We start from the raw sequence: 27,556 nt of genomic DNA on the forward strand, positions 1-27,556 counted from the left end.
ACTATTCACACTTAGCATGACACTGAAAAAATTTCAGTGTTCCTTAGCTTCGTTCTACATCTACATCTACATCCATATTCCGCAAGCCACCTGACGGTGTGTGGCGGAGGGTACCTTGAGTACACCTTTCTATTCCAGTCTCGTATTGTTCGTGGAAGGAAAGACATTACAAGTTCAAACAAAGGGGAGAACAAAAAATTTAAAATTCTTAGTTGAGGTAGTGTTGAATGAAAATGAGAACAACCACAGAATTGATATATAGGTGCTGACAAATCTTAAGTCTTAATAACTTATGAATTTAACAAAACCAAACAGGTAAAAAAATTACTTTTGTATTTTAAGGAATAATAAGGTAGCAATGGGCCTCAAACCGGTTTAGAACAACAGTGCAATTGGAATGCCCCTGCAATAAGCAGTTGATCTGCTGCACTATTGTTGATCTTTTGATATTACGATCACCAACTGTATTCCCGTTTATTTGGAGGAGATGTGCACGGATTTCTCCACGGCTACGGGCAGCTTTCAAGAACGCCCCACATACGCGAAGAGAAGAAATAATAACTATAAAAAAATAAAGAAAACTTTCCCTGTTATATACATTTGTTAACATCTCACTTCTTTCCTTTCCTCCTTTCTTAGTTTAGGTAGTTAGCGGCCAGCGCCTGAAGTTGTTCAGAGGGTTTGTTTTTAGGGTCAGAGTGGTAAATTCTTTATGGGTTCCTGTATAACCAGGAAAGCGAGGAAGGAAAAAAGTGTTAAGCGATTAGTTTCAAAGCGCGAGGTCAATGGATCGAATTTTCCTGCCTACATTTCTTCGTTTTTCTTCCCATGTAATTATTATCCCTGTGTCCTCTGGGGAGGTGGAGCTGATGCTAACCATGGTTGCCACTATGTCGCCACAAACAAACATATTTCCCAGTCTTGAGCCAGTAGGCTACGTAGTAAGGATATGACCCAGTAAGTTGGCTGACTGCGAAATCGTTTTTCACTTAGTTAAACACTCCATCAATAACTATTCCGCAGGTTAAAAAAAACTCGGCAACAGTCCAAAAGACTAATTGTCGGTAAATTCATATTTTAGCTCTAACGTCCTAGATTTTTCCGTTGTAATTCATGTGCGAACGGGTGTACTTGAATATGTGTGTGTGTGTGTGTGTGTGTGTGTGTGTGTGTGTGTGTGTGTGTATGTGAGGAGGGGGGTAGTATGTTTCTGTTCTACATACACTTTTACACTTTCCTTCTGACACACTTTGGCTGTGTAACATGACTAAATTAGCAATTAACAACCCCTCAATCAAACTTACTCCATCAGCATTGCAGTAATCCACACTATCAGTAACCGCTCTTTAACTGTCTGCATCCTGTATGACACGACTCCTAAACATATGAAATATAGTAATACACCCGGTTCATAGTTTTCATCTTATATTTGTAATACATACAACATGTCAGCAGATAGTAGTGTTCCCACCTCCACATAATGTAATTTATAGGTGTTTTGCTGGACTTTACCACGCGAAACGAGCCTTAATGATTTGGCCTAGAATCCTACTCCATGACAAACGAAGCCTGCATATAAGTTCGACAGTACTACGTAATATCTATGTCATCTTTGTTAACAATCTCCTGCCACTTGCTTATATGTGTAAAATTAAAAAAAAAACTATAGGCTGACAGAATTCCCGCCAGTAGACGTAACTTCAGAATGACAGTAGTGTCACGTATGCTCCTTATAGTCTAAAGAGCCAAGATGATAGCACTTGTGGTAGCATCACCTTGCATACATACCTTCTAAATATGGTTGTATTCGAAATCTAGTTGTAAACTTCTAGCCCAGTTACGCTATTTTGTGTGTACCAGGTCGTGGCCAAGGGTAGAGTGCACCAGCAACGACAAGCAACATTCATGTGCTTTTTGTATATACACTTAAAAACGCATAATAACGGAGGAAATTTAGTGGCATACGTTTATCAAAGTATCAGCTCCGATGTCTTTAAAGTGCAAACTGTTCATTCCGCTCGGCATCTGTACAGAAGAATAGAAGTAACAAACGAGCTAATTCCGATCAAGTTTTAAAGTTGGAGGATACCACTTTTCTTTTCAAATAGAACTAAGGCGAAATTTCGACAAAGAACTATGAGCAATCTAGAATTTGGTACAAATACATACAAATTAGTATAATAAGATCAGCCATATGCTGCAAGGCATAATACTTTCCATCTCATCTATCTTCGCCTAGGGTACTGCTGTGCGGTATGGTAACCTTGCAGGATGAAGAGAAATACGAGGCGTGTTTTTTAAGTAATTACCGTTTTGAAATTAAAAAAAGGCTTGCTAAGATATCTCAATAACTTTATTTTTACGTGAAAGCCTGTACCTTAATCTACGCACTGACGCCATTCTTGCTTGTTTACGTTGTGTACTGAGTGTTTAAGATGCCTCCGATAATCGTGAGTCCCGCCGACTGTGAAGTACGGGCTGCTATAAGATTTGTTAGTGCTAAAGGCCTAAAAGCGATCGATATTCATCGCGAGATCTGTGCAGTTTACGGAGGAAACACTATGAGTGATGGAATGGTAAGAAAGTGGGTAGGAGCATTTAAAGATGGCCGCACAAATGTGCAGGATGAAAAACTGAGTGGGCGTCCTTCGGTCGTTAATGAAATTTTGGTGCAGGAAGTGGACAATAAGGTGAGAGAAAACAGACGCTTTACGATTTCCTCATTGCGGGATGACTTTCCTAATGTTTCTCGTAGTGTTTTGTATGATATTGTGACCGAGCACTTGAATTACCGAAAACTGTGCGCTCGTTGGGTACCGAAAATGTTGAACGATGTGCACAAAACCAAACGCTTAGAAAGTGCACTGACTTTCCTTGAGCGGTACCACAACGACGGTGATGATTTCTTGAGCCATATTGTTACGGGTGATGAAACATGGGTGACCTATGTCACACCAGAATCAAAGCAACAGTCGATGGAAGTTGAGCAAGGGCATCGTTTTGCTGCAAGACAATGCCCGTCCGCATGTGGCGAATCAGACCAAAGATCTCATCACATCTTTTCGATGGGAAACTCTAGATCTTCCTCCGTACAATCCCGATCTTGCGCCCAGTGACTACAATCTGTTCCTGCACCTGAAGAAACACCTGGGCGGTCAGCGGCTTCAAGACGATGACGAAGTCAAAACAGTGGTAATGCAGTGGTTAACAAGTCAGTCGGCTGACTTCTATGAGGAGGGTATTCAAAAACTGGTACAACGTTATGTCAAGGGCCTCAACATTGACGGAAATTACATAGAAAAGTAGATTACACCCCTCGTACACAATCGATTTACGCCCTCCATCTCCTCCTAACTCACGCTTATGCATTGTCTGTAGTAACCGTCCCCACGTACATTATTTTATCCTACCACAAGAACTGTACAAGTTTGTGTTATCAGCTTCCACTATAACTAAAATTACAGACTGGCAAACAATAGTCTGCATTAGATCCTCCCCCACCTGTCAAACGTTACTTACACTATGCAATTAATGCTTTACGAACCATGGTGTGCATGAGAACAATCACTTTCAATATCGACCAGTTCCACTTTGTAGCAAGACTGCATTTGCCTATTTAAAATCAATAATAATGTATAATGACAAATGTTACACATTAAGTCATATGACAACGACAATATGACAACGACAGGCACTCACAAGGCTTCCAGATAGCGCTATCGGGCAGCTCCGTCGATTCGGCGGCGGCGGCGCCTAACCTTCCACACAGTAAAGATGTGATATGAACGGCATTCGTGCTGACCGCAGCTTTAGCCGTATCTCCAACAATCTATCATTTTCCTACACAATCAGTCAATTTATGTCGAAAGCAGGCAGTGTGTTTCCCACTACTGCCACTGCCAGACAGAATAACCGAAAAAATCGTAAAAATTATGATCAATGGAAACCCACCAACTGCAGATTACTTAGAACAATCAGACGTCAGAAGAGGAGATGGGAGACATGGTACTGCGAAAAGAATTTGCTAGAGCACTGAAAGACCTATGTCGAAACAAGGCCCCGGGAGAAGACAACATTCCGTCAGATATAGTGGTAACCTTGGGAGAGCCAGCCACGACAAAACTCGTCCATCTGGTGAGCAAGATATATGAGGCAGTCGAAATACCCTCAGACTTCAAGAAGTATGTAGTACTTCTAATTCCAAAGAAAGCAGGTGCTGACAGGTGTGAATATTACCCAAATACACTACTGGCCATTAAAATTGCTACACCACGAAGATGACGTGCTACAGACGCGAAATTTAACCGACAGGAAGAAGATGCTGTGATATGCAAATGATTAGCTTTTCAGAGCATTCATTCAATTTGGCGCCGGTGGTGACACCTACAACGTGCTGACATGAGGAAAGTTTCCAGCCGATTTCTCATACACAAACAGCAGTTGACCGGCGTTGCCTGGTGAAACATTGTTGTGATGCCTCGTGTAACGAGGAGAAATGCGTACCATCACGTTTCCGACTTTGATAAAGGTCGGATTGTAGCCTATCGCGATTGCGATTCATCGTATTGCAACAGAGCTGCTCGCGTTGGTCGATATCCAATGACTGTTAGCAGAATATGGAATCGGTGGGTTCAGGAGGGTAATACGGAACGCCGTGCTGGATTCCAAAGGCCTCGTATCACTAGCAGTCGATATGACAGGTATCATATCCGCATGGTTGTAACGGATCGAGCAGCCACGTCTCGATCCCTGAATCAACAGATGGGGACGTTTGCAATACAACAACCAGCTCGGAGACCATGGCTGCGGTTACCCTTGACGCTGCATCACAGACAGGAGCGCCTGTGACGGTATACTCAACGACGAACGTGGGTGCACGAATGGCAAAACGTCATTTTTTCGGATGAATCCAGGTTCTTCATGATGGTCGCATCCGTCTTTGGCGACATCGCAGTGAACGCACATTGGAAGCGTTTATTCGTCATCGGCAAACTGGCCCGGCATGATGGTATGGGGTGCCATTGGCTACACGTCTCGGCCACCTCTTGTTCGCATTGATGGCACTTTGAACAGTCGACGTTACATTTCAGATGTGTTACGACCCGTGGCTCTACCCTTCACTCGATCCCTGCGAAACCCTACATTTCAGCAGGATAATGCAGGTATTGTACGGGCCTGTCTGGATACAGAAAAAGTTCGACTGCTGCCCTGGCCAGCACCTTCTCCAGATCTCTCACCAATTGAAAACGTCTGGTCGATGGTGGACGAGCAACTGGCTCGTCACAATACGCCAGTCACTACTCTTGATGAACTGTGGTATCGTGTTGAAGCTGCGTGGGCAGCTGTACCTGTACACGCCATCCAATCTCTGTTTGACTCGTCCGCAGCTCGTGGTCGTGCGGTAGCGTTCTCGCTTCCCACGCCCGGGTTGCCGGGTTCGATTCCCGGCGGGGTCAGGGATTTTCTCTGCCTCGTGATGACTGGGTGTTGTGTGATGTCCTTAGGTTAGTTAGGTTTAGGTAGTTCTAAGTTCTAGGGGACTGATGATTATAGATGTTAAGTCCCATAGTGCTCAGAGCCATTTGAACCATTTCTGTTTGACTCAATGCCCAGGCGTATCAAGGCCGTTATTACGGCCAGAGATGGTTGTTCTGGGTACTGATTTCTCAGGATCTATGCTCCCAAATTGCGTGAAAATGTAATCACATGTCAGTTCTAGTATAATGTATCTGCCCAATGAATACCCGTTTATCATCTGCATTTCTTCTTGGTGTAGCAATTTTAATGACCAGTAGTGTATCAGTTTAATAAGTCAAGGTTGAAAATACTGACACAAATTCTCTACCGAAGGATGGAAAAACTCGTAGAAGCCGACCTCGTGGAAAATCAATTTGGATTCCAGAGAAACGTAGGATCACGCGGGGCAATATTGACCTACGACTTCTGTTAGAAGATAGGTTGAGGAAAGGTAAACCTACGATGGAGTTAGCAGTGGTTGAGAAGAGAGTGAGATAGGGTTGTAGCCTATCCACGATGTTATTCAGTCTGTACACTGATCAAGCAGTAAAAGAATTAAAGTCCAGGGAAAAGAAAGAAAATCTTTGAGGTTCGCCGATGACATTGTAATTCTGTCAGAGACAGCAAAGGACCCGGAAGAGCTGTTGAACGGAATGGACGGTGTCTTGAAACGTCGATATAACATGAATATCATCAAAAGCATAATAATGATAATGGAATGTAGAGGAATTAAATCAGATGATGCTAAGGTAATTAGATTAAGAAACGAGATACTTAAAGTGGTGATGAGTTTTGCTGTTTGGGCAGTAAAATAAATGATGATGGCGGAAGCAGAGAGGATATAAAATGCAGACTGGCAATGGGAAGAAGAGAAATGGAAGTGAAACATGGAAAACAGTCTAGATAAGAAGAGAATAGAAGTTTTAGAATGTGGAGCTACAGAGGAATGCTGAAGGTTAAATGGGGAGACCACACAACTAAAGAAGAGGTGCTGAAGAGAAGTGAACAGAAAAGAAATTTCTGGCACAACCTGACTAGAAGGAGTGGTCGGTTGAAAGCACACATTCTGAGACATCAAGGGATCACCAAATTAGTATCGTAGGGAAGAGTGGGAGGTAAAAATCGTTGAGGGAGACCAATAGATGAATACAGTAAGCAGATTCAGAAGGATGTTGGATGCAACATTTACTCTGAGATGAAGAGGCTTGCACAGAATAGAGTAGCGTCGAGAGCTGCATCAAACCAGTCATTACAAAAGACTACATCAACAACAAGAAGCTGTTTAAAAGGAAGTAATCAGGTGTGTCTGTACTGGACTTTCTGAGGCACAAGTTATGGAAGTAATGTCACCTGACGTTCGCGTCATCAAATTAACGTGAAAGACGAAACGTGTCGCCCAGAACGGCGTATAACTCGTTATAAATTTGCAGGCCTGTGTCCTGACGTTGAACTCTTCAGTCCTTCTGCAGAAATTTTGACATGTATAGCACGCACTGTGAAGTAACTCCATAAGTTCCAGCAGTTAAACAATGTTTCCAGTGTTTACGTTACAGGCAATGTCGCAATATCGTTGCTGTCTATGTGGCGATCAACACTCTAGGGAACGTTACGGTTATGGGCACGAAGTCAGGGTCAAATAACGTTTTTCGGGGTTCAGTGATATTTTGGGCAGAAAGCTGTGAATTTAATGCTTAACTGGGCAGAAGAAATACGAAGTTAAGGAAATATAAGGTCACCTTAAGTAAAATCGTCGACAGATGGTTAACTAATACAGTTTAACGTCGTTTAACGTTTTACAGCGAAACAATAGCGCCGTTATTTCAAATAAAGGAAGTTTAGTGAGACAGCTTTAACAGTGCTGCAGCAATGTGAGGTATCCAACCGAATAGACAATTTTTAGTTAAAAGCTCCAGTACAGATAGAGCTGACCGAGATGATGTAAGAGGCGGAGGTGTAGCAATCCTTTCAAGAGACAACCTAATCCCTCACTGGATAGTCTTAAATTTAGATAATTTGCCCGGGTTCCCGGGTTCGATTCCCGGCGGGGTCAGGGATTTTCTCTGCCTCGTGATGGCTGGGTGTTGTGTGCTGTCCTTAGGTTAGTTAGGTTTAAGTAGTTCTAAGTTCTAGGGGACTTATGACCACAGCAGTTGAGTCCCATAGTGCTCAGAGCCATTTGACCCATTTTTTTAGATAATTTGTCACTCCAAGCTTCGGTTACTAGGACTGAATTGGGCAATATTTGAGGTGAGTTGCATTTTAAGAAAAAGCGCGAATACGTTCGCATGCAAAAAGTTTGGGGCAAATTTTTAAAGGTGCTGAGGAAGCTAGAATGAGGCAGTTGGTATACCACTTTTCAGTCAAACTCTTTTAAAATAAACAGGAACATATTAGAATTTTTTGTGCTCCGATAAGAGTATTTTTCCGCTGAATTAAATATAACCGAACTCTTGTATAACCTCACAGCTAAACATTGTAGCTAGATGCTATGATACCCCCCCCCCCCCCTCAACCGCCACTCGAGACAACAAATAACGAGTCCAAATAACATTTTACTGGGGATGCAAACTCTCGACTTATTTCATTACACATTATTTTACCCTTCGTTCAGTGCTTGGAATAAAAAACTGTAGTACGATGTTTCTCAGCGGAACGATGTCGGGATGGATTCCTACATCAGGACGTCCGGCCAGGGATTTGAACTCGTCCTGACGAATGCGAGTCCATTCTGATATCCACCCTAAGGTTTTTGACCTGTTTGACAATGTGGTAGCTAAGACGTAACCCTCACCTTTCGATTCCCTGGCTGGATAACGGAAATCGTTACGTCAGTAAATATATTTGTTCAAATGGCTCTGAGCACTATGGGACTTAACTTCTCAGGTCATCAGTCCCCTACAACTTAGAACTACTTAAACCTAACTAACCTAAGGACATCACAAACATCCATGCCCGAGGCAGGATTCAAACCGACGACCGTAGCGGTTGCGCGGTTCCAGACTGTAGCGCCTAGAACCGCTCGGCCACCTCGGCCGGCCAGTAAATATATTACTCGAGAGTTATTTTTCAGAGAATATCGCAGACACTGCATCAGTTGTCAATTGCGTGAGGAAATATATTTGTATTCTTGTCATATGAGAGAAAAAACGCCCATGAGTAGCGTAAACCATAACCACATCACCTAAGTTACCGTTGACGTTGCAGTTAATTATAAAGTAAGTAATCTTACTGATCTTTGTTCTGAAAGTTTTCGACAAGCAATTAGTGTGACGTATTTAGAACGATGCATGGTTGAGTACTGGCGTTCTGCTTGCATCAGGGAACGAAATAAATATCGCATTAGTAATCTTAGTGAAATATCACTTTCATAACCAGGCGAATTCTATTTCAGGTGTTCTGAGTCAGCTCACCCAGATGGTGTTGGTGAATGCCATTTACTTCAAGGGTGATTGGCTAAAGACGTTTAATAAGGAGTTAACCATAACAACACCATTTCATGTTGCCCAAGGATCAACAAAAGATGTGGACATGATGAATATTAAGGAACAGTTCAAATACTCTGACGTACCTCAACTGGAATCTCAGGTTTTGCTTCTCCCGTACAAGGTATGGCACTAAACATTTACCTATAATAACTGTTCGCTAAATTACAAGCTACAGAATACTGTTACAAAGGAATAAATCTTCTGTGAGTTCCTATCACTAATTATGATCCTTTCACGTGTGAGAAACGGATGACAAAATTTCTCTTCCGGAGATAAATGTAAGGTCATTGTTGCATTATTGGTGAAAAACAAAAACAGAGACTACGGAAGTGGAAAAATTAACCTCGTTTTGATATCATAAAGTCTACACTCCGTCTCAGAGTTTAATTTTTCCCATCTTATTTTGCTCATTGAATGTATTTTCTTAAATGTGTGTTATCTAAAAGACGTTCCCGCTTCTGTGCCTTGTGTGGAATTGTGCGCTTTCGACGGCGCAGAATTAGTGTGGAATTGTGACCTTCATACGTAGCAGAATTCTTGTGAGCCAAGTAACATTTGAAATTCGCAAATTTTCTTTTTCACGCAACAGGGGGAAAGGGTGAGTATGATGATAATACTGCCCAGACAGCAAAACGGCCTTCCGAATCTTGAGAAGAAACTTGTCAACATAAACCTTCAAGAAATTCTATCCGGAATGAGCAAACGGGAGGTGGTTGTGTTTTTACCAAAATTCAGACTGGAGTACGAAAAGGAGCTTTCAGCAACTTTACAAGCAGTAAGTGAATACAAAAGTATTTTAAATTACTAACAGTATTTCAGATGACTCGCGCTGTCAGATGAAGCAAACGTTCCAAGCTATGTCGACACTAACCTGTAACTCTCTAATAGAATACCTGCATAAAGTGTTTATTTATTTATTTAATCTTGAAGCCTACATCCACAGTTATTATTTACTGAATGTATTCCAGTGCCTGTCTTCCTCTACAGCTTTTACCCTCTACAGCTTCCTCTTGTAGCATCGAAATTATTCCCTAATGTCGTATCATCCTATCCCTCCTTCTTGTCAACGTTTTCCATGTACTCCTTTCCTCTTCGATTCAGCGCAGAACTCCCTCATTCCAACTAATTTTCAACATTTAGTGTATAGCACCTCATCTCAAATGCTTCGATTCTCTTCTGTACCGGTTTTCCCACCGTCCATGTTTCACTACTATACAATGTTGTGCTCAGAAAGTTCTCAGAAAGTTCTTCCTCAAATTAAGGCTTGTGTTTGACATTAGTAGACTTCTCTTTGACAGGAATTTCCTTTACTGCCCAAGAGAAGTCTACTAATGTCAAACACAAGCCTTAATTTGAGGAAGAACTTCCTTTCCGGCAGCACGTCTGCTTTTGATGTCCTCCGTCTCCGTCAGTCATTGGGTATTTTGCAAGTAGTAGAATTCCTTAACTTCATCTACATCGTGACTATCAACCTGATGTTAAGTTTCTTGCTGTTCTAATTTCTGCTGCTTCTCTACTCATTGAACTGTTCATTCCGTTCAGCAGATCCTTGTTAACTTTCACTGTGGATAGCAATGTCGTCAGCGAATCGAATCTTTGATATCCTTTCACCTGGAATTTTAATTCCACTCCTGAACCATGTTTTATTTCCATCATTGTTTTTTCGATGTACAAATTGCACAGTAGGGATGAAAGAGTACCTCCCTCCCATACACCCTTTGTAATGCGAGCTCTTCGTTCTTTGTAATCCACTCTCATTATTCCTCTATGGTTACAGTACACGTTGTATATTACCCGTCTCTCCCTATATCTTTCCCCTACTTTCCTCATGATTTCGAACATCTTGCACCACTTGACGCTGTCAAATACTTTTAGCAGGTCGACAAATCCTATGAACGCATCTTGAGTTTTCTTTACTCTTGCTTCCATTATCAACCGCAACATCAGAAGTGCCTCTGTGGTATATTCATCTTACCTGAAGCAAAACTGATCGTCATCTATCTGATTCTCAGTTTTCTTTCCAGTTCTTCTGCATATTATTCTTATCAGAAATTTGGCTGCATGAGCTGTTATGCTGATTGTGCGCGACTTCCCGTTGTGACAGCTCTTGAAATATTCGGAACTGTGTTGAAGATATTTTTTTTCCCAAAAGTCAGATGGTACATCACCAGACTCATACATCTGACACTACAAAGTGAATAGTCGTGTTGTTGCCATTTTCCCCAATGATTTTAGAAATTCTGATGGTACGTTATCTATCCATTCAACCTTGTTTAATCTTAAGTATTCGAAAGCTCTTTTACTTTCTGATTCAAATACTGGATCCCCTAGCTTCTCTAAATCTACTACTGTCTCTTCAGACAAATCTCCCCCTCACAGAGGCCTTCAATGTACTCTTTCCATCTGGCCATAACGTTGAAAAGCGATATGACCTGGAACATCTGGAACATCTACATCTACATGATTACTCTGCAGTTCACATTTAAGTGGTTGGCAGAGGGTTCATCGAACCACAATCATACTATCGCTCTACCATTCCACTCCCGAACAGTGCGCGGGAAAAACGAACACCTAAATCTTTCTGTTCGAGCTCTGATTTCTCTTATTCTATTTTGATGATCATTCCTACCTATGTAGGTTGGGCTCAACAAAATATTTTCGCATTCGGAAGAGAAAGTTGGTGACTGAAATTTCGTAAATACACTCCTGGAAATGGAAAAAAGAACACATTGACACCGGTGTGTCATACCCACCATACTTGCTCCGGACACTGCGAGAGGGCTGTACAAGCAATGATCACACGCACGGCACAGCGGACACACCAGGAACCGCGGTGTTGGCCGTCGAATGGCGCTAGCTGCGCAGCATTTGTGCACCGCCGCCGTCAGTGTCAGCCAGTTTGCCGTGGCATACGGAGCTCCATCGCAGTCTTTAACACTGGTAGCACGCCGCGACAGCGTGGACGTGAACCGTATGTGCAGTTGACGGACTTTGAGCGAGGGCGTATAGTGGGCATGCGGGAGGCCGGGTGGACGTACCGCCGAATTGCTCAACACGTGGGGCATGAGGTCTCCACAGTACATCGATGTTGTCGCCAGTGGTCGGCGGAAGGTGCACGTGACCGTCGACCTGGGACCGGACCGCAGCGACGCACGGATGCACGCCAAGACCGTAGGATCCTACGCAGTGCCGTAGGGGACCGCACCGCCACTTCCCAGCAAATTAGGGACACTGTTGCTCCTGGGGTATCGGCGAGGACCATTCGCAACCGTCTCCATGAAGCTGGGCTACGGTCCCGCACACCGTTAGGCCGTCTTCCGCTCACGCCCCAACATCGTGCAGCCCGCCTCCAGTGGTGTCGCGACAGGCGTGAATGGAGGGACGAATGGAGACGTGTCGTCTTCAGCGATGAGAGTCGCTTCTGCCTTGGTGCCAATGATGGTCGTATCCGTGTTTGGCGCCGTGCAGGTGAGCGCCACAATCAGGACTGCATACGACCGAGGCACACAGGGCCAACACCCGGCATCATGGTGTGGGGAGCGATCTCCTACACTGGCCGTACACCACTGGTGATCGTCGAGGGGACACTGAATAGTGCACGGTACATCCAAACCGTCATCGAACCCATCGTTCTACCATTCCTAGACCGGCAAGGGAACTTGCTGTTCCAACAGGACAATGCACGTCCGCATGTATCCCGTGCCACCCAACGTGCTCTAGAAGGTGTAAGTCAACTACCCTGGCCAGCAAGATCTCCGGATCTGTCCCCCATTGAGCATGTTTGGGACTGGATGAAGCGTCGTCTCACGCGGTCTGCACGTCCAGCACGAACGCTGGTCCAACTGAGGCACCAGGTGGAAATGGCATGGCAAGCCGTTCCACAGGACTACATCCAGCATCTCTACGATCGTCTCCACGGGAGAATAGCAGCCTGCATTGCTGCGAAAGGTGGATATACACTGTACTAGTGCCGACATTGTGCATGCTCTGTTGCCTGTGTCTATGTGCCTGTGGTTCTGTCAGTGTGATCATGTGATGTATCTGACCCCAGGAATGTGTCAATAAAGTTTCCCCTTCCTGGGACAATGAATTCACGGTGTTCTTATTTCAATTTCCAGGAGTGTAGATCTCGCCGCGAAGAAAAACGTCTTTGCTTTAATGACTTCCATCCCAACTCGCGTATCATATCTGCCACACTCTCTCTCCTACTACGTGATAATACAAAACGAGCTGCCCTTTTTTGCACCCTTTCGAAGTCCTCCGTCAATCCCACCTGGTAAGGATCCCACAGCGCAGAGCAATATTCTAACAGAGGATGTACGAGTGTAGTGTAAGCTGTCTCTTTAGTGGACTTGTTGCATCTTCTAAGTGTCCTGCCAATGAAACGCAATCTTTGGCTCGCCTTCCCCACAATATTATCTATGTGGTCTTTCCAACTGAAGTTGTTCGTAATTTTAACACCCAGGTACTTAGTTGAATTGACAGCCTTGAGAATTGTACTATTGATCGAGTAATTGAATTCCAACGGATTTCTTTTGGAACTCATGTGGATCACCTCACACTTTTCGTTATTTAGTGTCAACTGCCACCTGCCACACCATACAGCAATCTTTTCTAAATCGCTTTGCAATTAATACTGGTCTTCGGATGACCTTACTAGACGGTAAATTGCAGCATCATCTGCGAACAACCTAAGAGAACTGCTCAGATTGTCACCCAGGTCATTTATATAGATCAGGAACAGCAGAGGTCCCAGGACGCTTCGCTTGGAAACACCTGGTACCACTTCAGTTTTATTCGATGATTTGCAGTCTATTACTACGAACTGCGACCTTCCTGGCAGGAAATCACGAATCCAGTCACACAACTGAGACGATACTCCATAGGCCCGCAGCTTGATTAGAAGTGACTAGTGAGGAACGGTGTCAAAAGCTTTCCAGAAATCTAGAAATACGGAATTAACTTGAGATCCCCTGTCGATAGCGGTGTGAAAACTGTGGTAGGGAAGGCAAATGGTCGATTTCAGGTTATTGGGAGAATTTTAGGAACCGGTGGCTTACTTGTAAAGGAGACAGCATATAGGACACTGATGCGACCTATTCTTGAGTTCTGCTCGAGTGTTTGTGATACGTACCAGTTCGGACTGAAGGAAGACATCGAAGCAATTCAGAGGCGGGCGGTTACATTTGTTACCGGTAGGTTCAAACAACATGTAAATGTTACGGAGATGCTTCGAGTACTCAAATGGGAATCCCTGGAGCGAAGGCGACGTTCTTTTCTAGAAACAATATTGAGAAAATTTAGAGAACCGGCTTTTGAAGCTGACTGCCGAGTGATTCTTCTGCCGTCAACATAAATCGCGTGTAAGGACCACGACGGTAAGATACGAGAAATTAGGGCTCATGCGGAAGCGTACAGACAGTCGTTACTCCCTCGCTCTGTTTTCGAGAGGAACAAGAAGGGAAGTGACTAGTAAAGGTACGGGGTACCCTCCGACGCACACCTTAGGGTGGCTTGTGGAGTATCTATGTACATGTAGATGTAGATGTACGAGGGTATTTCGGAAAGTAAAGATACACCGTACGCCAGAGGAACAGAAGAGTTTTGGCGAGCAAGTTGGCAACACTGGTGTTAACCTTGAACCGGTAGCTTTCTCCTCACGGTCGTTCGGCAGTTGAACGTTGCTTCTGGTTGGAGTAGGTCGTGTTTAAAATGTCTGCACCGATTCAGAATCCCTCCAAATGCGAAGTGCGCTCCGTCATACGTTTTCTTCATGTAAAAGGTCAGCGACCAGCGGATATTCACAAAGAAATTGTTTCTGTTTATGGGAACATTATGAATCGACAAAATGTAACGAAATGGTGTCGTCATTTCTCTGAAGGTAGGGCCGATGTTCATGACAAACAAAGAACAGGTCGGCAATCTGTAATGTCTGATGCCCTTCTTCGGAGAATGGAGGAAGCAATTCGTGTGAATAGACGTCTCACATTGAAAAAATTGCATCAGATCATACCGGACGTGTCAATGACAACTCTTTATGACATTGTGACTGTGAAGTTAGGGTACAGGAAATTGTGTGCGCGCTGGGTTCCAAAGCTGTTAACGGAAGAACACAAAAAGAAAAGAATGGACTTTGCACTCGAGTTCCTCACACGCTATGCAGGTGATGAGTTCTTTGATCACATTGTGACAGGTGATGAGACGTGGGATTATCACGATACACCCAAATCCAAGCAACAGTCAATGCAATGGCGCTATTCGAATTCACCAAAAGCCAAGAAATGCAAAACGTCGATTTCAGCGAAGAAAATCATGGCTTCTGTTTTTTGGAACGGACTAGGCATTCTTCTGTTGGAATTTATGCCTCCTGGAACGACAATTAATGCTGCTGGATATTGCCAGACTTTGAAACGTCTTCAAAGGGCAATTCAAAACAAACACAGGAGAATGCTGACAAGTGGAGTCCGCTTGCTTCATGACAATGCTCGGCCTCACACAGCATTCGTAACCAAAGCACTACTCAAAAGATTCACATGGGATGTATTGGCCATCCGCCATACAGCCCGGACCTTGCGCCCACCGACTTCCACGTCTTCTGTTACCTGAAGTCACATCTTGGTGGAAAATCATTCCACGACGATGAAGAGATCAAAGTTGAAGTTGAAATGTGGTTCCGACAACAGGCGGCAACCTCCTATGACTGTGAGATACAAAAGTTTGTGCACCAACTTAACAAATGTTTGGATAACGGGGGTGATTATGTTGAAAAATAACAAATAATACAGTTAATAAGATGTAACTGACGTTTTCTAAATAAATGTTCTACTTAAGGACTGCGAGCCATTGTATCTTTACTTTTAAAAATGCCCTCGTAAATGTAGATCCGATCACTCCTCTGCATTTAAAAGTGGAAATCCGTTGCACTCTTAATGTTACCACCCTTTATTTTAATTTCATTCAAGGCTTTTTTTAATTTTCTTTATACTGAGTCAGTTCCTCCGAAAATCATTTCTTTTTAGATTTCTTCGCCTTTCCTGTTTGTTTCATCCCTCAGCTACTTGTATTTCTGTATTCCCGAATTTCTTTGTACTCACTACTTTCATAAATCAAGTGAACTACTTCTTCTGTTGCCAGCGGTTCCTTCGCAGTTACCTTCTTTGTACCTATGTTTTTCGTTCCAAATTCTGTGATTGTCCTTTTTAGAGATATCAGCTGTACTGCCTTCTAAGCCATTCCTTACTGCAGTACCTATAGGCTTAGAGAACATCAACCGTTTCTTTTCATTCCTTAGTATTTCCGTAAGCACTTCTTTGTGTATTGATTCTTGCTGAGTAATCTCTTAAGCCCGCCCGGTTGGCCATGCGGTCTAACGCACTGCTTTCCAGGCGGGAAGGAGCGCCTAGTACCCGGCACGAATCCGTCCAGTGGATTTGTGTCGAGGTCAGGTGAACCGGCCAGTCTGTGGACGGTTTTTAGGCGGTTTTCCATCTGCCTCGGCGAATGCGGGTTGGTTCCCCTTATTCCACCTCAGTTACACTATGTAGGCAATTGCTGCGCAAACAAGTTCTCCACGTACGCGTACACCACCATTACTCTACCACGCAAACATAGGGGTTACACTCGTCTGGTGTGAGACAGTCCCTGGGGGGTCCACCGCGGGCTGAACCGCACAATAACCCTGGGTTCGGTGTGGGGTGGCGGAGCGGTGAAGTGGACTGCGGTAGCCGTCGTGGCGTTGTGGACCACTGCGGCTGCGGCGGGGACGGAGCCTCTCTGTCGTTTCTAGGTCCCCGGTTAACATACAATACAATACAATGCAATCTCTCAAACTTCTGCCTACTCTTCACCACTACTACATTGTGATCTGAGTCTATATCTGCTCCCGGATACGTCTTACAGTTCAATATCTGATTTTCGAATCCTTGTATGACCACAAAGTAAAGTAACTGAAATCTTCCCGTATCTCTCGGCTTTTTCCAGGTATATTTCCTCCTCTTGTGATTCTTGAACAGAACGTTCGCAGTTACTAGCTGAAATTTATTCCAGAACTCATTTAGCCTCTCTTTTCTCTCATTCCTAGTTGTTGTTGCTGTTGTGGTCTTCAGTCCTGAGACTGGTTTGATGTAGTTCTCCATGCTACTCTATCCTGTGAAGCCTCTTCATCTCCCAGTACCTACTGCAGCCTACATCCTTCTGAATCTGCTTAGTGTATTCATGTCTTGGTCTCCCTATACGATTTTCACCCTCCACGCTGCCCTCCAATACTAAATTGGTGATCCATCGATGTCTCAGAACATGTCCTACCAACCGATCCCTTCTTCTACTCAAGTTGTGCCACAAACTACTCTTCTCCCCAATTCTGTTCAATACCTCCTCATTAGTTATGTGATCAACCCATCTAATCTTCAGCATTCTTCAGTAGCACCACATTTCGAAAGTTTCTATTCTCTTCTTGTCTAAACTATTTATCGTTCACGTTTCACTTCCATACATGACTACACTCCATACAAATACTTTCAGACACGACTTCCTGACATTTAAATCTATACTCGATGTTAACAAATTTCTCTTCTTCAGAAACGCTTTCCTTGCCATTGGCAGTCTACATTTTATATCCTCTCTACTTCGGCCATCATCAGTTATTTTGCTCCCCAAATAGCAAAATTCCGTTACTACTGTAAGTGTCTCATTTCCTAATCTAATTCCCGCAGCATCACTTGATTTAATTCGACTACATTCCATTATCCTCGTTTTGCTTTTGTTGGTGTTCATCTTATATCCTCCTTTCAAGACACTGTCCATTCCGTTCAACTGCGCTTCCAAGTCATTTGCTGTCTCTGACAGAATTACAATGTCATCGGCGAACCTCAATGTTTTTATTTCTTCTCCATGGATTTTAATACCTACTCCGAACTTTTCTTTTGTTTCCTTTATTGCTTGCTCAATATACAGATTGAATAATATCGGGGATAGGCTACAACCCTGTCTCACTACCTTCCCAACCACTGCTTCCCTTTCATGTCCCTCGACTCGTATGACTGCCATCTGCTTTCTGTACAAATTGTAAATAGCCTTTCGCTCCCTGTATTTTACCCCTGTCACCTTCAGAATTTGAAAGAGAGTATTCCAGTCAACATTGTCAAAAGCTTTCTCTAAGTCTACAACTGCTAGATACGTAGGTTTGCCTTTCCTTAATCTTTCTTCTTCTAAGATAAGTCGTAGGGTCAGTATTGCCTCACGTGTTCCAACATTTCTACGGAATCCAAACTGACCTTTCCCCGAGGTCAGATTCTATCAGTTTTTCCATTCGTCTGTAAAGAATTCGCGTTAGTATTTTGCAGCTGTGATTTATTAAACTGATAGTTCGGTAATTTTCACATCTGTTAACACCTGCTTTCTTTGGGATTGGAATTATTATATTCTTCTTGAAGTCTGAGGGTATTTTCCCTGTCCCATACATCTTGCTCACCAGATGGTAGAGTTTTGTCAGGACTGGCTCTCCCAAGGCTGTCAGTAGTTCTAATGGAATGTTGTCTACTCTGGGGCCCTTGTTACGACTCAGGTCTTTCAGTGCTTTGTCAAACTCTTCACGCAGTATCATATCTCCCATTTCATCTTCATATTACTCTTCCATTTCCATAATATTGTCCTCAAGTACATCGCCCTTGTATAGGCCCTCTGTATACTCCTTCCACCTTTCTGCTTTCCCTTCTTTGCTTAGAACTGGGTTTCCATCAAAGCTCTTGATATTCATACAAGTGACTCTCTTTTCGCCAAAGGTCTCTTTAATTTTCCTGTAGGCAGTATCTATCTTACCCCTAGTGAACTAAGCCTCTACATCCTTACATTTGTCATCTAGCCATCCCTGCTTACCCATTTTGCACTTCCTGTCGATATCATTTTTGAGACGTTTGTATTCCTTTTTGCCGCTTCATTTACTGCATTTTTATATTTTCTCCTTTCATCAATTAAATTCAATATTTCTTCTGTTACTCAAGGGTTTCTACTAGCCCTCGTCTTTTTACCTATTTGATCCTCTGCTACCTTCACTATTTCATCCCTCAAAGCTACCCATTCTTCTTCTACTGTATTTCTTTCCCCCATTCCTGTCAATTGTTCGCTTATGCTCTCCCTGAAACTCTGGTTTAGTCAGTTTATCCAGGTCCCATCTCCTTAAATTCCCACCTTTTTGCAGATTCTTCAGTTTTAATCTACAGTTCATAACCAATAGATTGTGGTCAGAGTCCACATCTGCCCCTGGAAATGTCTTACAATTTAAAACCTGGTTCCTAAATCTCTGTCTTACCATTATATAATCTATCTGATACCTTTTAGTATCTCCAGGGTCCTTCCATGTATACAACCCTCTTTCATGATTCTTGAATCAAGTGTTAGCTATGATTAAGTTATGCTCTGCACAAACTTCTACCAGGCGGCTTCCTCTTTCATTTCTTAGCCCCAATCCATATTCACCTACTATGTTTCCTTCTCTCCCTTTTCCTACTCTCGAATTCCAGTCACCCATGACTATTAAATTTTCGTCTCCCTTCACTACCTGAATAATTTTTTTACCTCATCATACACTTCATCAATTTCTTCATTTCATTTCATTTCAGTCCTAGTACCAAACCCATATTCCCCAGTAACCTTTTCTTCTACTACTTCCCCAGCATCCGCATTCCAGTCGCCCAAGACTACTAGATTTCCATCTCCCTTTCCATCTCCTTTTCCATTACCTGTTCAATATTCTTGTATACTTTCTCTATCTCCTCATCTTCAGTTTGCGACGTCGGCATGTAGACCTGAACTATCGTTGTTGGTGCTGGTTTGCATTCGTTTCTGGTGAGAAAAACTATCACTAAACTGTTCACCATAACACATTGTCTGACATACTTTCCTATTCATAACGAATCCTAATCCCGTTATAACGTTTTCTTTTGCTGTTGATATTACCGTATACTCATCTGACCAGTAAGCCTTGACTTCATTCCGATTCACTTCACTGCTCCTCACTATATCTAGATTGAGCCTTAGCATTAAGCTTTTCAGATTTTCTGGTTTCCCTACCACTTCCAAACTTTCGACATTCCACGCCCCGACTCGTAGCACGTTATCCTTTCGTTCGTTATTGAATCGTTTTCTCAAGGTAATCTCCCCCTTGGCAGTTCCCTCCCGGAGATCCGAATGGGGGACTATTCCAGAATCTTTTGCCAATGAAGAGTTAATCCTGACAGTTTTTCAATTACAGGCCACATGTCCTGTGGATACGTATTACGTCTCTTTACTGCAATGGTTCCCATAGCCTTCTTCATCCTTATGCTGATCATTGCTGATTCTTCCGCCCCTTATGGGAAACGTCCCACCCGACGGACAAGAAAGTACCCTGAGTCTGTGTCCGCTACACCGCCCTTCCTGAACAAACCGTTGACAGAATGAGGGTGACTTCTTACACCGGAAGTCTTCGGCTGCCAATGGTGATTCTTATTCTAAATTTAAGGGGTGACTGGGGACAAACCCGGGACTGAGAACGTTTTGATTACTAATCAAAGACTCTGCCGCTTTTTTATCTCATTTCGTTTCTTATCGTTCGTTGCATTTTTTCGGGGTGGACGTCCCATGACCCCGGTACAAGTTCATCGTTCATCCATTCACTGAGTTATTTTTAATACAGAGAGAAGCTAACCCTCTGGCCAAACATGCTGAGCTACCGTGGCGACTATGCTACACCACTGGAATAAATTCCTTTAGCCAACTTCCCAGTTACTGATATATTCAAAGATTCTACTCTTATTTGTTCGTTTGCTAGAGTGCATCTCATATGTGGATGGTTGTTTCCGCTATTGGATCCGCCCACTTGCTACCTCCGGTCTGCAGCCATTGTCTACTGGATTCCTTGGGCATAGTGCAGCGCATCAGCTACGTTGCTGTAACAAGCGATTCCACAATCATTTGTAACGTCTCAGAATTCACAGTTCTGTGATCACTTGCACAAACGCAATGTAAATTCTAGATTTAAGTTGTCTTCTCTGCATCTATTTATTGTCTAGCCGGGATGGCAGCATGCCGACGTGTGGCTGAATGTCTCGCGAAGCCTTCCTTGGTCTTGTAAGCGTACATATTTTGATCCTAAACGTAGAGTATCCAATCTTCCCTTACGCTCTTTTGCTACAGCGCAGCGTCATCGCGACGTTGATGCCCCATCGTTCTAGAAGGGAGAGACGCGCCTGGAGATCTTCCGACGCGAAGGAGTAAGACAGTGGAGCAGAGCGGGACAAGTCTCTGGAGCTAGTTTTCCGCGCATCTCGCATAAAAAAGTGAATTTGTTTTGTGGTATTGCCGAATATAGTCAGTAGAACCAGAGCATGATTGTACAGCAGATCCTGAATGTATAAAAGTGATAATTTTGAAGTCAGGCTTAAATTTCGAATCTAGGTAATTGTTACGTAATGAAAAGGAGATTGTATAGTAATGAACCGTCCATGGTAAACACATACCAGTTCGTGAAAAATGAGCGCACGGCATATGTGGAGTGAGTGCAATCAGAACCAGTAGGGACCTATTGTATGAATTTAAAGTTGAATAAAATTAACTATGTCATACAAACGTATTCACAGTTTACAACCTCATTATTGCTATTAGAGTATCTCGGAAAGGACAGAACCATAGTAAAGTATGGGAAAACAGATAAGCCGTGCATCGTAGGCCCACAGTCAGAAGTATAATTATTGGCACATGTGCAATGGGAGTAAGTTCACCCTCTATATCTGGCTATTCGACAATTTCCGATGCCTAATTTTTCTAATCAGTGATATTCACTAACAAAAGCAATAAAATAAGAAGGGCGGTTTGCAGCTTTTCTGGATATTGCGGCTTCAGTGAAGTCCAAGATGGGCCAGGTCCTCGGCGCTGTTTTGGGATCCTGCGTCCTTAATGCTTGACGGCCTGGAGTGGCTACAATGCCGCAGCCGCAACTATCGTTCATCTGTCTCTTGATTTTGTACATATAAGTAGCATAGGGGCCGTGACCTGTGAGGTAATTTAAAGTGAGACATGAAGTCGCGCAGGAGGCCCGCGGCCATGACGTATACTTGAGGAAATTTATGTTACTGCTGAATAGGTCGCTAAAGTAACTGGTCATGGTATGTAAATTGGAAGTGCTATGTGGATAAAGAAATCAAAAGGAGGGAACTATACACGTTAGCTGCATCGTGACTTTATGTCGTTCTTTCGCGCATGTCCGAAGAACAGACATCACGCATTCATATAATAACTGTTTACTTGCTATTCAGAAACCCTTGTTTCTTGACTCGTTCCAGGCACAGCCTATCGCCGGAACAACTGCTATAGAAAAGTGCAGCTATTAGTACAAGCGTAATTGACGATAATAATTTCCACAAGGTATTACAAAGAATGCACAAAAAGTAGGATACCAAACAGAGCCCGCCTGCATAGCCAGGTGGTAGAGTGCTTGCTTCCCATGCAAGCTGGCCTGGGTTCGATTCCAGGCCTCGCCAGCACGGTAGCTCAGCGTGTCGGTCAAAGGACTGTTCGCCCTCTGTAATAAAAAAAAACTGAGTAAAGGAATCAACGATCAACTTGAACGGATGTCTTGTGACGTCTGCCAAGACCAAGCGCAACGAACAATACCGAACAGAATGAAAAAAAAAAAGGCAGGGTTGGAGATTTTTCTCCGCTCGTGGACAGTGTGTTGTTGTCTTCATCATCATTTCATCCTCATCACCGGCGCGCAGGTATCCCAATGTGGCGTCGAATGAAATAAGACTTGCACTTGGCGGCCGAACTTCCCCGACTGGGGTCTCCTGGCCAACAATGCCATACGCTCATTTCCATTTTACCAAAAATAAAAGTCTTCAGACGACGTATGGGAGTCACATGTGTCAGCCGTCAGCATCCCTGCTCATCTGACAGAAAGACGGTGTTACAAAACTTAACAGAAATTGCCACCAGGTGGTGGGTACGTATAAGAATAGTGGCACTATTTGTTCCCAAAAAATAACTGCAATACTGATGCTGAAACCAGAAATTTAGTTATAGTAGTTGTTGGGTCTGCAGATAATTCAATCTTGAAACTCAGTTCTGTATCCTTACAGCCAGTTCTCTCTTCTGTTGAAAGTGTCTTGAAATGATTTTCCCCTTCCGTAATGCCCATAAATTTTATATATGACCCTTCCTTCACAACTCTTCTTAAACTCTTCACAGTTTTTCAGGGTCCTGCTACCTTTGTAGCCCCACAGGCTTCTACGGGCACGTGTTGAAAAATAACGGCTCCGATTTCTTTCTGAGAAAACTCCAAGCTTTTTAAATAACACTTATTTTATTAACATTCTACATCTATGTCATTGATATTTACATATTTATTTCTCAATGTAATTACCTTGATGAAAAACACATTTCTTCCAAAGAGAGACCAGCTTGTTGACACCGTCCCTGTTAATGTTTGACATTTTTGAGGGAGCTACTTTCTCGCCTCTGCTTGCAACGCTTCGTCAACCTCAAAGTGAGTACCTCGAAGGCGTTCTTTAATTTCTGGAAATAGACGAAAATCGGATGGAGCCAGGTTGGGACTGTATTGCGGATGATCGGTGACAGCGAAACCAATGCCTCTGATTGTAGCAGATGTCACACCGCTCGTGTGTAGCCTGCTTTGTAATGCTGAAGGAGAAGGCGTTCCATGTGTTTCAGAGCTCTCAAACGACAGAGGATTTGAACTTGCACCAGCGAAACGGGAAAGTCCACCGAATAATGTGCATGATACGTAATAACTCAAGCGATACTGGGAACAGAATAATAAATTCGGCATTACCTTTCAGCATGCCCTCGTCTCTATCACGTCTCTTTCCCACACATCTCTTTTTTAACCTCCCTTATTTCCACACTTAAAGGCCGGAAAACGTCCTGTACTAACACTCCACGACACCAATCACCTTCGTAACGGGAGAAAGCTTCGTTGTTTTTTCCAGCTGCTTCAGTAAGAGGATATGGCATAGCTGACTGCCAGTTTGATTTACACCAAAAGGAAGTGTTGTGTGAACACTCGATTGCTCTACAGAGCCTTTATTTCAAAAGGGATGTGGGGTATTGTGCTCTATTCACACTGATAACAATCTTGAAATATTGAGGGGCAGAATAATATCCAATCCATGTTGTGTTTCTTCATTCTTCTTTAGTGTTAGTTGCTAGTACCGATATAGAATATGGCGTCTTTTATCTTAGACATAGTTAAAAATTCGCTTATAACCTCTTCCTGATTCCAATTTCAGCTTGGTGTGACTGACATGTTCGATGCCAGCAGGGCAAATTTGAGTGGTATTAGTGATGAGCCACTGGTAGTTTCCAAAGTTCTGCACAAGGCTTTCATAGAAGTCAATGAAGAAGGCACAGAAGCAGCAGCAGCTACTGGTAAGTAATTGGGAAACACTTCTTTGGCATAACTCCACGTGCAGTGTTACGTCGTCGTCAACGAAATTCTTCCTACCACGGTTATTAAGACGGTTCGAATATGCATCACTTTATCAGCATTCTAACCTTTCACCACTGACAAATGAATTATGATCTCTGTTCCAAGTTACTAATCATAGGACTATGTGACGATTCCGTCAACTGACTATCCACTACTGTAAACTACTACTACTACTACTACTACTGCTACATTCGTCAGGCTAGAAAAAAGATAGTGTGTCTGTTGTGGATGTTTGTTTCGCAAGTCAAACGTCACATGCCCAGGTAGCGTCGTGTCTCTAGGTCAAATACTTGAGGATGCTCAAGAGATGACGCAACCGCCTTCATCGCGATAGCAGCAGCTTTTTAAAGCAACTAGTTACTGGCACAAAAATCAGACAAAATATCTGTATACCTGTACATCACCATTATCTGTTGACATTACTCGCCCAATCTCGCATCGCGCAAAAAACCTGATTTGCAAAATTTCACACTCATTAACTATCGAAGTTGCTGAATCAGTTATTAGCTTCGAATCCTTCTTTTACGTCACCTAAGCAATTGTCATTTTTAACGTTTTATCGTTATTCCATGAGGTATGGCTTTACAAAGTTAGCGTTGCCAAACAGTGACGTAAGAAGTCTACCCAGTCTGCAGACTGATGCGAGAGTTCGACCATCAGTACAAAATAAAAATTGGTCAAGCCACATGCTTCATCGCTGCATTGTATATGGAAGCTGCTAAAAGATGGAAGCCTATCTGACGTGATGTAGCATCAAGAATCTGGTTTGATCTTGAGCTGCTGCATTTTGTGGAAGCCATGGGACAGGACGTTTCAGTATTATGTGTCGAAGAAACTTTCTGAGCTTTTCACTGCGTCTCCATCTGAATAAATACTCTGCAAACCACTGTGCATTTCATGGGAGACGGTACTTAGCATTGTACGAGTTAGTTTGCTTGAGCATCCTCAGTTTCGTCATTGAGGATTCATATGGAATGCTGTTACAGGGGACGAGTATGCCTTAATCTTACGGCCGTAAAAATAAATTAACGACTGAGATCTTACAAGAGACATTTACTTGAACAAATATCAGTTTTTCAACACAAAATTTTGCGTGTGATGTCTCACCAAGGGTACTGTGCACTACAAATACCTCTATATGAGTGTCGTATCTGGTATTTGTTGCGAATAACAGGTACACCTTTTGGCCGTAATGAGATAAATCAACTGACACACCTACAGTGCATGTTGTTACTGCACGATAATGAACCCTGCTGATTTCATTAAGGGGCTCCGGAAAGGCTCAACTTTTTTGCGTTTTCAGAATCTGCAGACTATTACCTTTTAATAGATATATAATTTATTCAATTCCGAAGACTACAACTATTTTTAAATTTTTTTTGAAATGTGTTCTACATGGGCGTGACCCACTGTGGCGCTGTTAAACTGCTGTCAAATGGTGTTATTATTAACGTCCGTGTTCATCAGGTACATTTTAGTGATGTGAGGTAAAGTATGTGTTGTGGCTAACCTGTGATGGTTCAATATATATCGCTGGTGTGATTGTCGATTGTTTCATGTTTATTTACTCTGTCGTTATCTCGAAAATATTCGTAATTAATTCTGTTTCTTGAGTCTCTGTTTTGTTGAAGTATAGTAATGAGTAAAAGTAAAGTTATTAGAAATCCTCTGAAGGCTTTTAAGAAAAGGAGAAATGTTGGAAAGCCAAAGGTATTTAGAAATATGAGAATGAAGATAGGTTCTAACATGGCAGACAGGGCTGTAAAGAGTCTAGAAATACAAGCAAGAGTAAACAGGAGGAGGAACAAGAGGAAGCTGGAGGAGGAGTTTGCAGAGGATGAAGATAATCCATCCTATGGACCTGGAATGCACTAAAAAGTTAATCCAATCTTTGTCGCTCGATTCCCAAAACTTTTATTTTCTCATACTAATTACATGTTTTCTAAGGATCTTCCAAACATATTTGTTTCAAACTTTCAGTAAATGTTACACAGTACCTTCTGCATAATTTAACACAGCCTTTTTCCAAAAAACTGTATATTTTTGAATATATAAATAAAAAATTGCAAAAAAATGTTGTGAATTTCATTACAATTGAAAAAAAATCATCTTTAATAACTGAACTAAAATTTTGTAAAATCCCTGTGTTAAGTTGTAGCCCATATTCCAATAAATAATCTGTAAAAAGTTCAACTTCCTACCTCAAATACTTTGTGAGGAAAGATGTAATTTATAAGCGTTATTTTAACATTGCAAGTATAGGGCGTTCCGGAGCCCCTTAACAAAACTACTCGGGATTATGTGTGCAAAGTCATTCCTCACGCACGTGTTATTCTGATCTTTTGCCGTCAGATGTTTACTTTTCCCAGTCCTTATCCAACACCCGTCAAGAAAATTGGTTTCCAGACGAAAATACGCTTCATATTTGGTTAGATGACGCCTTTGACTCAAAGAGGTCGATCTCTACAGGCATGGAATTGGTAAACTACCTGAGCTTTGCCAGGCGATTTTGGATAATGTAAGAGAATATATTGTTGATGATTAATTTCTCACCGATGTTTTGGGTTGTGTTGAATAAATTAATGGAAATCTCTATTGCAATGTGCACTGCACTAATAAAAATACAACTTACCTCAATGTTTTAATAAAACGTGAAGCATTTGTAACTGAACCGTGACTTTATTGCGGTGAGTTAGTAAGATATTACTCACTTTGGTCTTCGAAACTGTGTGTTTACTTACTGACCTCCTTCATACTCAAGTAGTGTGGTAATGTGGCATTTCAAAAATAATACTCTCACCTATGTTAAGCACTGTCAGGCATGGCTAACCCTTGGATGGGTGACCGTCCGGTCTGCCGAGCGCTGTTGGCAAGTGGGCAGCACTCAGCCTTTGTGAGGCAGATTGAGAAACTGCTTGATTGAGAAGTGGCGGCTCCAGTCACGAAAACTGACAACGGCTGGGAGAGTGGTGTGCTCACCACAGGTCCTCCATATCCACATCCAGTGATGTCTTTAACTGAGACTGACATGACGGTCGCTCACTACCGTTAGTGTCGTGGACCTGTTCGAACG

The 27,556-nt window shown here is 42.8% G+C and overlaps 1 protein-coding gene across 2 annotated transcripts in view; it reads left to right on the forward strand.

The window, feature by feature from the left end:
* The window catches only part of LOC126235751 (serpin B6-like), a 104,569-nt gene that overhangs the window by 72,043 nt on the left and 4,970 nt on the right, over positions 1 to 27,556 (forward strand). For both annotated transcript variants that reach the window (XM_049944542.1, XM_049944543.1), the window contains exons 5-7: positions 8,909 to 9,123; positions 9,592 to 9,777; positions 24,284 to 24,422. In XM_049944542.1, the coding sequence (XP_049800499.1) occupies positions 8,909 to 9,123; positions 9,592 to 9,777; positions 24,284 to 24,422 (540 nt within the window). The remainder of the gene's footprint in view (positions 1 to 8,908; positions 9,124 to 9,591; positions 9,778 to 24,283; positions 24,423 to 27,556) is intronic.

The sequence above is a fragment of the Schistocerca nitens genome, chromosome 2, assembly GCF_023898315.1.
Source record: "Schistocerca nitens isolate TAMUIC-IGC-003100 chromosome 2, iqSchNite1.1, whole genome shotgun sequence".
NCBI lineage: Eukaryota > Metazoa > Arthropoda > Insecta > Orthoptera > Acrididae > Schistocerca > Schistocerca nitens.